The 13835-nt window shown below is 42.1% G+C and overlaps 1 protein-coding gene across 1 annotated transcript in view; it reads right to left on the reverse strand.

Annotated features, from left to right (window-relative positions):
* Nucleotides 1-6664: 6664 nt before the first annotated feature.
* The window catches only part of gli2a (GLI family zinc finger 2a), a 106964-nt gene continuing 99793 nt past the window's right edge, over nt 6665-13835 (reverse strand). The window contains exons 12-14 of the mRNA XM_039818625.1: nt 13253-13534; nt 11465-11831; nt 6665-10852 (exon numbers count right to left, since the gene is read on the reverse strand). Coding sequence (XP_039674559.1) covers nt 8550-10852; nt 11465-11831; nt 13253-13534 — 2952 coding nt within the window. The 3' untranslated portion in view covers nt 6665-8549. The remainder of the gene's footprint in view (nt 10853-11464; nt 11832-13252; nt 13535-13835) is intronic.

Below are 13835 nucleotides of genomic sequence, written 5' to 3' on the forward strand. Positions count from 1 at the left end.
ATTCAAATATTATGCTACATATTTTTTTTCCACAAATAGGCCTATTTAAAAAAAAGATTTTAAATAATTCCATAATTTAATGAGGGCCCAGTTCTGGCCCCCCCCCCTACTGTGGGCCCGGGACAACAGACCCGTTTGTCCCCCCCTATCGGCGGGCGTGATGGCGCTACTTAAAAAGAGAGAGGATCACCAAAGGAATGAGGATTCATCCTTAAAGGACCTAAATGTCATGGCAATCCTTTCAACAGTTGTCAAGACATTTCACTGAAAGCAAAAGTTGAAACCTTATGGTGGCGCTAAAGGAAATATTCAGGAATAACCAAACTAAATAGGTCAGTGTAATTGCCAGCCCTAGCGCCAGCTAGCTTAGCTAAAGAGAGATGAATAAGCTAAATAATCAACGCAGAGATCATCACATGTCGACAGTTTGTCACTTTGTGTCATTACCCCTCACTCTCTCTGACTGTTGGCAAACAATAAGACACTAAACAGGCTCTACAGTATGCAGGAGGATTCTTTTTCTTGGCGACTATCATGTTTTCCCCAAATGATGTACAGATTTATATGCTTTATCTGAAATGTCTTGAAAAATAGAGGCCCCCCCCCCCGGTTTGGGCTGAGGCCCAAATGTTAACAACCTCTGGCTCTACCCCTACTTTGCAGCTTGCATTTGTTTTTTTGTGGGTCAGCTGAGGATAGCGATCTCTCATTCACTTGACCCTCTGCCCCTCTGACACGTGTTGTTTTGTCTGGTGCCATGGTGGCAGCCATGGTGCATGGTGCGAATGTCACCAACAACAGCTGACTTCCTCTGAAGGCCTTCTACTTAACGGGCAGCGGCGCTTCAGAGCCCTACAATGAGATGTTTGCCAACTTTAGGGACAGCTGAGCCGAGAGGGAGAGGATTCCACAGATTGAGATCTGTCTGAGATCTTAGATAACAATGAGACTATCGTTGCTAATCTGGAGGTAGAATTGACTACGTCAGATATGATCATGAATGGTAAATTGGGTGATTGAGGGGTTTTACTCCTGATAATCTTTGTTCAATGTAGGGATTATTGTGTAAAATTCTTTCAAGAGTTGAGAATAGGCGGGACAGATTTCTTTGACTCTTCAATATTTTTATATGAAGTGAGTATGTGTTATGTGCAGAGGTGGAAAAAGTACTAAAATATTGTACTCAAGTAAAAGTACCAATACTTTGATGAAATATTACTCAAGTACAAGTGAAATTACCTATCTGAAAAATTACTCAAGTAAAAGTAATAAGTAGTTCATTTAAAATGTACTTTAAGTAAAAGTTACTTACTTACATAAAAAAAACTGTAAAACTGGGCAGGGGGGATTTAGCCAGTGTCCTACATACAGTACGTTGTCCTACGGGTTGCTAGTGCTAGACAAAATTAGTAATGCTACGAAACATGTTGTATTGCTAATTGGCAATTTGTAAAACATGTTGGTTTTTAGCTTGTCAGAAGTCTGCCTCCGAGTAAAAAAAAAGATCTTTAAGAGCAGGTTTCTCGAACAGTTAAAATCAAACTGTGTCTTAAAGACTCAATGTTGCGCAAGGAAACAGGGTGATCCATAGATCTGTGTCTTTTGTACAGTATCAGAGCACACTATCTCTCCTCATCTGTGTGCTTTGTCTAATCATCCATTTCTGCCTCACTAACCTCTTGTTCTCCTCTGGTGAGACTCCTTACCCTGGGGCTATTTTTCTCCTATCCTCTCTCTAAGAGAATAAGGAATTCCAGTGGCAAAAGCAATCACTGGGCTCCACTTCTAACTGGTCCCCAGCTGCATTTGCTGTCAAATTAAAAGTGATTTGTTCTCTTTCTTTTAGCAATCTGCATCTTTTCTTATACCCACATCCCCTTCCCTTATCCCCAGTCTCCTGCTTTGTTCGACAGTAGCTCTCTCTCTTTCTCTCCTGATTTTTCTTACACCAGCTCCTCTTCTCTCTCTTCTATCCTGTTTCATGTTGCTCTCAGACCCATTTTCTTCAGGGCCAGCCTGCCGTTGTTAATTTCAGACAACATGCCATCTAACTTTAGAAACTGCTCTGTGTGCGTTTTGTGTGTATGGAGTATCCTCTTTCACCTGGGGTTTCAAACTTGAGGTCAGTGTTGTTGCTTCTTTTGTTCTAGTATGCAGAATGAAGAACCAGGGGTAAAAAGCCCAACTACTGAAAGTAATACATCATCTATTAATTAGCAGAGCATCAAGAAAGATAGAGATGTAGGCAGATGAAAGACAGGGCTTCAAAGCATTACAAATGTTGCTCTTCTATTATTGAAGCATGTGCATTGCAGTTTTCATAGAGCAATCTATAGAGACCTGCCTCGGAGACAAGAGAAAGGAGTGTGCAAAGAAATTGGTTTAATTTGCAACCACATCAATTATGGTGTTCTATCTCCATTAAAGCAGCCTATGTTAAAGGTGTTTTTATTTCAACTTGACACTTTGACACAGCTCTGCAAAGAAAACAGGTGTTTAGAATGGACAGTTTGAGGAATTATTTTTAAATCTCGCTTTCATCTATCCCCTAATGAAATAATTTAAATAGAAAAGAGCTAAAGGAGGATTGTCTTGCCTCTCATGATGCTACCCGGCTCGACTCAATCTGCGTGATCTCGTGATATCACAAAGAGAATCCAGCTGCCATGAAGTGTCATGTTGGCATGCCTTGTGGCATTTTAAACAAAAAGGAAAATGGATGAGTGACACAGCATCAGTGATGATGTAATTAATTAAAGTTCGGAACACCGCACTTTAGATGAAATATAAAGATTACTGTAAAACTATAATAAAATCGTTTCTATGTTCAGATAATAGATGATGAGAAAGGCCCTTGCCATCATACAGTAAATCAGGGGGAGCATCGATCCTTTACTATATATAATGTATAAACTTTAGTTGCATATTTAACAATACAATAAGGCGGCCTAGAGCCAAATATTATGTTGGATTCATGTTATTTTTTTTTTAAAGGGGTGATAGAATGCAAAACCGATTTTACCCTGTCATAGTTAAATAACGACAGTTCGGTGGGTAAATAGGACATAAATAGAAGCTCAAAATCCCATTGATACCCCTTTACTATGAAAATCTCATATTCTGAAACTGACGCTGAAAACGGGTGAATCTCAACAAAGCTAGAAGCTTACGTAAGCATCCCAAAACCTGTACCTTTGTCACGCCCATGAATGTATTAAGAGAATGGTAATGCCCCAACATTTACATAGGCTACACAACTGACCTGAGATCAGGTAGTCTTCTGAATCTAGGTCGCACAGATCTCTGCTATTCCATTACAAAATTCACTTCTGAAACTTTTTTATGCGAAAAATCAACTATGTAAAGCTCAAATATGGGCCGTTTTACGAAAATGGATGGCTAATTGCAAATTTTGTCCGACTGTGTGTCGGAGTTCAGCGGCCGGTGCTGCCTGGGTTGCTACATCGCTGCTCTGCCTGTCCTCCGTCACAGACCCCGGCCTGTTGAGAGCTCGATTGAGCTCTGTCACGGCCAGCAGCCTGCGGTGCTCAATACCCGCGCAAACTCACCCTTTTCTGGGTGACTGGACTACCAAACGCCGCTGCCCTGACAGAGCTCCAGGGCCTGCAGCTCGCTGTTCTCCCTCCCCTCTTCCTGCTAAATGGCCGGTGTGTGACTGAGAGCGCGGTCAGCAGCTTGTTACACCTGCAATCTCTTACCTACCGCAGGTTCCAGTAATCTTATAATGGATATGTGTGTTGAGTTAAACAAACGATCGGGGAACTAAACACCTCTAACCGCGAGTCTCATTGATAGAGCCCTCGGTGAGCTGGAGTCCATCAATGAGAGCTAGCTAGTCTCCTCCTAACGAGACCTCTGAAATTCACAAAAATGCAGTAAATCTGAAATCGGACGGGTGTTAGCTAAGCTTTGTAAGACCTTGGGGAACCTGTAATATACATGCCGTGACGAAATTCAAACTGTAAATATACTATAGTTATGCCGTAAGTGTAGCTAGCTAGCCGGAATCGTTTTCCATTGTATTCAATGGGACACATAGCTAGCTAGCTGCTCCTCCTAACAAGACCCCCGGCGTTCACAAAAATGCCTTAAATTCAAATCGGACACAACGGTTAGCTTTGTAAGACCTTGGGTAGATGTTACATAATTGGCGTGACGAAATTCAAACTGTAAATATACTACAGTTATGCCGAAAGTGTAGCTAGTTAGCCGCGATATTTTCCCATTGTATTGAATGGGACATATAGCTAGCTAGCTAGCTGCTCCTTCTAACAAGACCCCTCACCTTCATAAAAATGCCTTAAATTCAAATCGGATTAGCTTTGTAAGACCTTGGGGTAGCTGTGATCAGGGGCGCCGCCAGGAATTTTGGGCCCCATGACAAAAAATCTAATTTGCGCAGCTGTTGTCACCACATCTCTAGGACCTAGCTGTCCCATCAAAAGCTTTACATAACTCTAATTAAAGGCTTGCTTCTTGTAGTTTAATACTAATACTAGCACAATATTTACTACGGGTGATTTGTACATGCATGCAGTTCACTATTTGATGCAAGATTAAAGGCAACCATAAAAAAGTGCTGTAAGTTATCTTTTACAGTCTCAATGTATTTTTATTGTAATGTACAGTACATGTTAAAACATGTTTAGCCTCTTGCCAATCCGTCCGCCAAGCATGATAAAAACTGCATGGTTTTGGCCCCATGTGTGCCTGGCCAACTTTTGTCTTTCAGAAGCTGTAGCATTCACAGATTTGTAGATAGTGAAGATCTGGTTTCAGGAAACTGCATGTAATGCTAGCTTGCCAGGAAGGGTGCTAAATAATGCTCCAAATATAGGCAACATTTTGGTAAGAGAAGAAATAGCATGGCTCTCACCTCAAGATATCAGAATCGAGTCAGAATCGAGTCAGAATCAGAATCGAGTCTTCTCTTTACAGATTTGCCCATGTCATGCTAATCTCATGCAGTTTGGGGCAAAAAACATGCAGTTTTTATCATACATTATAAATCCCATCACCCCCACCTCTACCCTAAAAGAAAAAAAGGGGCAATGCTATTGGTCACTCGTTACGTCTGTCAATGGGTTTTACAAATATTTAAACAGTGACGAGGCAATTTTGTCTGAGGTTAAGAGCTCATTAAAATGTTTTTCAAATTAGCCTTTTTTTCATTTCCTGAAAAACAACTGTTATGGACGCGAGACCAGTCTCAAGACCACTTTTTGAAGGTCTCGGTCTCGTCTCGGAATCAATGACATTTTTACTCGCTCTTGTCTCTGTCTCGGATAAAGAGATTTTACTTCAAGATTCAAGACAGGTTAAGATACCTGTCTTGAAATAAATCCAGAGTCCTCTTTATCCAACAACTGCGGTGATATCACTAAACTGCCTGTGCATGGTCTGATTGATGTTTTAACATCATTACTGCAATTGAATGCAAAACTTCCTTCTTCAAATGCAACCAATAACTTTCTAATTTGAAATCTGTTACTGTTAACCCCATTTCCTACACATAAAATTCAACTCTGCAATCGCTTTTGATTATTTTATCGAAGCATTTCTCATGATACACTTATGTAAATGAAAGAGGTGAATATTTTCTGTGGGTGTTTTTATATGGGAATGTGGATCTTTCAGATCAATTTGTGGAGTGCCTATGGTTAGCATTTTCCACATTTTATCGTGTCATGCAGTGTGGGACTCGCACTGGTCTGGTCTTCGTCTTGACTTGGTCTCACCCTGCCAGGGTCTTGGTCTTGACTTGGTCTCAATACACTCTGGTCTTGGTGATGACTTGGTCTCGGTTCAGGTGGTCTTGACTACAACACTAACCACTGTCAGACTTGTCCGTTAAATGGTAAGCTAAAACGAGAGGAAAAAATGACAAGATGTGGTGTTACTGGGGGTTATGTGCTGGATAGTCTCGCTTTGCCAGACCCTGATCCAAAGCGCACTGGAGAGTCTGCCTAGTCCACATAGCATTCGGGGATGGGAGGAAAACGTGCTCTGGTTTATTGGCATTTCTTTAAACAAATCAGAATCGTCTAAGCACCAGTGAAAAGCTGCGGTGCCACTGCAAAATAGATGGATGGAACTTGTTTTGGTGGAACATGTGTATGTTTAAAAGTAGTTTTAGTCGTGCAACAGAAAACTCAGATAGGACAGATAGTCTAGCTAGCTGTCTGGATTTACCCTGCAGAGATCTGAGGAGCAGTTAACCATAGTCCTCACAAATCCACCAGAGTTTAAAATGCCAACAGAAAGGAAGCCCAATGCAACGGATATCTGGCCTAAATCAGTGAAATCTGGTGGAATTTCGGAAGTGGAACATGAAGGATATAGACTATGTGCTGGACTTTTTCTTGGCCTGGTGATTTTTTTTTTAAACATAATGTTAGGTCTGCCTTTTGTATACACACACTATGTATGTTCAGCGTGAGTACCATCATTTTATATCAAGGTTGTTTTCAGAATCCTCTTCATATGTGTTCACTGAGTATACTGGTGTTTGGCCTTAGAGCTGGACTCGACAGCAGTGTGTGAACATGCCAAATGTGATTTCACTTGTAGCATATAGCTCTACTTCCATGTCACCTCCAGGGACCACAGACTCTGTTATATCAAAGAAGACACAACGCTGGGATTTAAACAGAAAAAAAGAAGAGATAGTTTATTTGAAATGTACAAAAGCTATATACACACACTCACACAAACCCACACACACTGAGCATAGTAGACGTGAATGGTAGCATACACACAAAAATTTTAAAGGCTACTTAGAAATTCAGCAAACATTATAAAACTGAGGGCTTTTGCAGGGCTAGTTGGCCATTCCTGTCTGAAACAGGATTTCATTATCAAAGTCTGTGTCCCTTCCTGGACTCTCTGCAGTTCATCCAGAGCCCAGGGGAAGGATGGGGAGCGGCGAAGGGGGGGTTGGTATGAATGTGTTAATTAGGATCGGATCTCGACTGAAAACACACAGAGGTACTTGTATATTCTTTTAGAGAATGCTCCTCATCAGAGACAGGGGTTCATGTGCCATGATAGACTAACACAGAGGCATATCCTTGTCCTTTTCAATCATTAACCCTTGTGAGATGGGACCACGGAGAGTTAATGCCTCTGATCCAGAGGGAAAAGAAGGAAATCGGATTTACAGTGCCATCCCCAAGAGCTCAGACCATGATCAAAAAACACTTACTATCTGTGGATCATAATGTACAACCACATATTTAAACCAGGGCTGCCAAATGCTTACATTTGTGAATTGAAATGAGTCACAGTTTCTGGTTTAAGAGTATAATTGCATATTGAATTTCATGAAATTGAAAATGAAAATGTTTAACGTATGCAAAATTAGCTCAGAATCACAAATAACCAAAATCTATGTGTAGTTGAAACTCAGCAATACAAAGACAGGTTCCAATACTGGCACTTCTTTGCTTATTTCTTATCCTGCAAGATAGTTGAATGCATACATACATTGCAATAGCTGTTCATGTTTTACACAACAGGCATGTATCAATTTCTACATGCATGGTTTGTTTATATGCTCTGACTGTTCATTAACCTCAGTGCTTTAAGCACCTGCATGTTTGGCAGTAAAATGAAAAGCTAAATAAACTGTAGTTCTGTAAAGATTTGCCTGCATAACAATTACATACATTTATATGTACAGTATGTCCTTCTGAGCTATGTCATAGAGATTTAAACCTTGTCACAAGTAAAAAGTTCACCTTTCTAATTCATTTTCATAACATGTGTACAGTGTGTAACAGGTTAGTCGCTTCACTTATCAAGCATATTGTATTGTACACATAAAAGGTATCTTAGCCTTATGATAATTTTATTTTTCCAATCCATGTGGTTAGCACAAAGCAAACTGAAAAATCTAATTAAAAATCTGTCACTTTTCTTTTGTGAATAGTAGGTGCCCATATTTTACTGTACATTTGACAGCCCTAGTTTAAACCTCATAAGTCTATAGCATAATTTAAAGCAAGTACCATGCAGTTTAATCTATACACATAAAGGTCTTCATGAGAAAATATTATCTGTTATCATGTCCATTTCCTGCTAACTGTTTTCATGTCGTACTCAGATGCTCAACATTGATGTCCCCAGCAAGGTAATACATGTATGTGAACTGCTTTCAGTGCACCACTTTGTAAAGGGCTATTACACCAGCAAATACTGAATGGCAATTGTTTATAGATGTATATGTACATGTATATGTATATATATACCCTGGGCTACCATATATTCGTAGGTAAAATGTATGGCTTTTTAACAAATAATGATAGAAATGATCCTTAACTCTAGCTTTACTTACTATTATTATTTTAATGTAAAATATTATAATCTGAAGTATAATATTACAAGATAGGCATATTACTATGGACAACGAAGAAACAAATGCATGAAATAGCCAGTTTTACTTTGTTCAATCAGTGCTTTGTGTAGTCCATATATTCCTGATGTAAAAAGGGTTAAGACTGGATGGATGATGACGTGTTTGATTGCTCTCAGCTTATCATGTTGAGGAATTTGCTTTCTTCAGCCAAGGCTGTGAGCATAGAGTTCATGTCACCGATGGCCATGTTGCCAATCCCTGCCGGTACAGAGGCGAGGGTGACAGAGTTGCGGGGGGTGGTGAGACGTGAGGAATTCTGTGAGAGGCTCTGCAGAAGGCCAGGACTCAGGGTGCCCGACATTAGGCTGGAGTGGTCCCCGTCATCTAGCATGGTGTCAAAGTCGATCTGGGCATGCTCTGTGCCACCAGATCCACCAGTGGAAGAATCCACCGTACTGCTGGAAACGTGGTTGACTCCTGGTGAGGCCATGTTGGCTGCAGCAGTGGTGTTGCTGGCAGGAGCCTGACTGGCACTGGGGGACATGGGGGCATCAAAGCTGACAGAAGTTGGGTCAAACATATGAATCTGACCTGTGTAGAACACAGCAGAGTTTAGATTTTCAGAGTTGCTGTTGCCACTTGGCCTCTTTGGGCTTGCCTCTGAGGTGTCAGTACCACGACTAAGACTCAGATCAGATGACTTGGGTATTCGGCTCGGTTGCATCATGCTAGACCCTGTGTGTTGTCTGGCATTCGATTTGGGCTCTATGGGAGGCCTAGGTTGTAGCATTCCTCTGCCTCCATTATGGATATTGTGCTGCTGTTGCTGGGAGAGAAGGCTGTAATTATGCTGCGGATCCACTTGGTTCACATGAGAATACCCATCAGCCTGTGTCCTTGCTCTGCAACTTTGCAGTTCAGGCTCTGCCATATTGTTCCGGGTAGGTCTCATGCTAGTGCTCCCAGATATAGAGTTTGGGATTGCCTCTTGTCCAAACCCTTGCTGAGGACTCATTTGCTCACTAAAGTTTACACTGTTGCATTGCCTCTGTTGCTGCTGGTGGGAGATGTTAATCAGCCGCTGGTTACTGTGGTTTGCGTACCCCTGCATAGACATATTCTGACTCATAGGCACTACTTGCTGGTTGCTGCCCAGGCCATGACCTTGTCCCTGAAAGGAACCAAAATTGTGCCTTTGCTGAACCACAGCTAGGTTCCCCCTGAGAGGATGCTGTTGTTGCTTGGTGAGCTTGGTTGTGGTGTCCACAGTTCCTGAGCTCACCTCGTTCCACTGCACCGGCATGTTATTCTTGTTCATATTGTCCAATGGTGCTGAGAATGGCTGCTGGGAGCCAATGGGACCCATCTGGTAGGATTGCATGTCCTGACCAGACTGAGACATGGTGGCGTCCACCATTGCCATCCTCCTCTGCGCATAAAATGATGCCGGTGGGGCCATGCCTGTCTGGTAGCCCTGAGTCTGATTGTTGGAATGGTAGTCCACTTGCCCTGAGTTGTGACCTGAGGGGCCAGAGTTCTGCGACGTAAGGTACTGCACCACATCATCTGGAAGCACCATGTCGTCCTCCCCACTCTGCTCCCCCCCAATCATCATCCCATCTACTGCCATGTTCTCCATGGCTACATTCTCAGAAATGCTAGGTGGTCTGGGGGCAAATGGGTAGCGTTGCAGGCTGCCATCAGAGCGAGTGTAGCCCTGCATAGCCAGTGTTTGGTGGCGGTCAGCGGATGGAACATTCATGGGGTTCATGCTGTTCGTGCTGTTATAGCGTTGAACCCTTGGGAAGGAAAGAGGGTCCAGTGTAGGACGACGCACTGGATCGCTGGCACGACGTGGAAGGTTGGGGGGTACCTCATGGGGCATCATGCTCCGTGTGCCATATCCAGTATCACTGCATCGGCGAGGCACAGTTCCAGAGGGTGGCTGATGGAATGGGTACGACGAGCCTTCCTGGGAGTCACTGTAGAGTGCCATGCGGGTCCTTAGGCTCATTCGATCCATATTGGGTAGAGGAGTAGGTGGCGCTCCACCAATGGCAGCAGCATACTTCGCCTTAAGTCGATAATGCTGAGCTGGTGTCAGACTAAGAAGGCTTGGAAGACCTCCTCCGCCTCCTCCACTGACACCACCACCTCCACAATGGCTGGCCTCGCTGGAGCGGCGAGACAGATCAGTGGAGATTGGGTCATAGGAGTCAGCCGAACTGATGTTGTTGTGGCGGTTAGTACCAAACTGGGACGCCTCGCTGGAGCGGCGGCTGGAATAGCAGGGTGAAATACCAGAGGAGCGCCGACTCATGGTGTAAGCTGAGCTCATGGTGCTGGTGGTGCTGTCACGGCGTTCATTCAGCTGGTTCAGCAGTGTCACTTCACATAAAGACAAGTCACCCATGCGTTGGCCAGGATACGGACCGCTTAAGTTACTTATCATGTTAGAGCTCTCCAGCAGGGAACCTGGCAGACACAAAAGGATATTATTTAGGGCTGTCAATTGATAAAAATATTTAATGGCAATTAATGGCATGATTGTCCATAGTTAACTTGCGATTAATCTCAAATTAATCACACATTTTCTATCTGTTCCAAATGTACTTTAAAAGGGATATTTTTTAAAGGTTTTTAATGCTTTTATCAACACGGAAGCGGACATATATGCTTGCTTTATGCAAATGTTATTATTATTGCAACAATGACAAATACAGACTAGAATATTCTCCAGAATAACCGCAAAGGTACAGTATGCTCAAAAGATATGCTGAAAGCATAATATTGCAAACTCAAGCCCATCAAGATGGACTTTGTAACTAAACTTTTCAAAAGAATCTTTTCTTTATCCATTAGTTAAAGAATTAATTGCTTGTCAAAAAAATGTTGGCGTTAAAAGGAATTTATTATCGCCTTAATTTTGACAGCCCTAATATTTGAAGTTATAGACTAAGAATTACTGTATATGGTTGTCGGACTATAACAAAACATAATACATTTCAGCCATCTTGCACCCTCATCACACAGTAAAGAACTTTAACAAATGACAGCAAACAGATTTCCTCAACCGTCTACACTTACCGACTGCAGGTATTGGAGGCAGCTTCATGCTGTTGCGTTGGCCCTGCGGCGGCTGTGGTGCAGAGTTGACCCAGGGGCAGGAGTCCCTCACTGTCTTCAGCCTTTCCTTCTTGATATTCTCCAGCTTGATGGTGACCGCTCCACCATGACCCACAGCTTTCCTCAACTGAAGCCCCACCCCAGCCTGCTGTCCCCCAGCGGGAACAGTGGAGTCAACCATGGGGCAATCATCCTGTGCGCTGAGGTCCCCGAAGCTGCCCCCGCTGTGCATGGCCATCTCTACCCCACTGTCGTTGTTGTTGGCGCTGCTGAGAGGCGACGGCTCGCTGCTGCATGACGAGTGGCCGCCAGGACTGGACTGATATGTCTGGTGGAACCAAAGTATAGAAGCTTTATTAAAAATTATATGGTACCTTGTTCAATTTCCCAGTAGTATATAAGTAGCATTCTCCAAAACTTTGGTAACACTGAAAGCAATTAGCATTTTATGAAAAATGATGGAAAAAACAAGTGAAATTTAAAAAATGTTCAGAGAACTCCATTATGTATTCTTCAATATTAAATAATTACCACATTTAAGAAATTCTGATTGTAATGGTGTTTTGTAATAACTAATGTAGGCCTATATTGCCTGAAGAGCTCATTAATGATAGATGAATTTGATTTATTTACAACAAGTGGATAATAGATGAGTTCTGTGAGCAACAGTCTAGCGGAAACATTTCAAACTGGCGGAAAATGAACTAAAGTCTTGATCACAGCTTGATGCTGGCACTATTTGTTTGTCATGCTAAAACAGTCCCAGCCTTTGAATATTAATGTGACAATGACTTTCATCATCGGCCCGACAGCAGAGGCTACGCCAGTGATCTTGTGGGCAGAAAAGTCCAGTTGAATAGTAGTTTGTGTGTTTCTATACATGCATATACTGCATCCCATATACAAAGGAGCATGTTTTAATGTGTGAAAATGGATAATCATGCAAAAAAGAACATTGTACATCATGAAAAATGCAACAAGCATGAAGCACAAAGACACATTCACACATCTCCCCATGCCGAGTTGTGACCAGACGGAGAGACAGTTTGAGTGCTCACCTCAGTGAAGTCTGTCCATTAGAAAGGTTAACTTGAGAGGAGCAAGTTCAAGCAACAACCAGAGAGGTGAGTTAGGAAGGATGCAGGAGGTAGCAGCGGTAAACAGTTAACGTCAGAACAATGTTAGTAAAGCGGGGAAAAGAATAGGAAAAAAGTGTGTCCTTGTCTTTCTTGTTTCCTAAACATACAAATGCCTGCAATTATGTTACATATCATGTTATATTAACAGGTGATGTTGATCATTTGGAGTGCTAAAAGTTATACATTTTGGTGTCGCACTGACGGCTACAAGAAATCATTCCTACCACAGGCAATTCAACTTTTTAACACTTCATCACTGAGTGTTAGATAAGACTCATATACATCACAATACTATGTCTAAGTGCAACTTCCACAGACATAGGTTTACTTACATCTTTATGAATACTATTTAAGTAGTTGTACATTTTTATTCACCACCTATTTATTATTTCTTGTATATTCTGCATGTGTGCTGTGTGGCTGCTTTAGCACTGACATTTCCCAATTTGGGATCAATTAAGTCTATCTAATCTAATTTCCTTCAAAATGCAGTCAATCAAACTCCAGAGTTTGAATGAAAAATCTATTTCCTGCACCCAAATATTTTTATAAACTATAAAGGAGGTTTGTATGGGATGATGTTTTTTGAATGTATGTGATGAGGACCCACCATAGAGTTCTCGGTCTTGATAGATTTGACTTGTAGGCAGTCCTCCACTCCTCTAGAGCTGCTGTTGGCCTCAATCTTGCCATCCATGTTTCTCGCACCCAGCTTGGAATTGGCCTCATTCTCCCCGTTGCCTTTGGGTGGCTGCTGTCTCGGAGGTGCGTCGCTTCGTTGTTTCTTGGTGACGTGGGCTTCGGGTCCGTGGACTGTTTTAACATGCTTCCTGAGAGAGCTGGGGTCTGTGTAGCGCTTGGTGCAGCCCGGGATCTTACACACATATGGTTTCTGCCAAGAGGGATTTAGTTAAATTTCCAACTGAAATAAAATTGCATTTTTTGGGTCTGCTACAACATACATATTCTGTATATTACTGTGTTTTCCTTTGAGAAAAAACCAAGACGGACAATTTTTTGGTTTCATGAACCAACATGAAACCAAAAAATTGTCCAATTTGCACTAGGGCTGCAACTAACGATTATTTTCATAGTCAATTAATCTGCCGATTATTTTCTTGATTAATCGATTAGTTGTTTGGTCTATAAAATGTCAATCAGTGGATCAGTGTTTTCCAAAACCCAAGATGACG

Source organism: Perca fluviatilis, chromosome 12 (genome assembly GCF_010015445.1).
Source record: "Perca fluviatilis chromosome 12, GENO_Pfluv_1.0, whole genome shotgun sequence".
Lineage (NCBI taxonomy): Eukaryota > Metazoa > Chordata > Actinopteri > Perciformes > Percidae > Perca > Perca fluviatilis.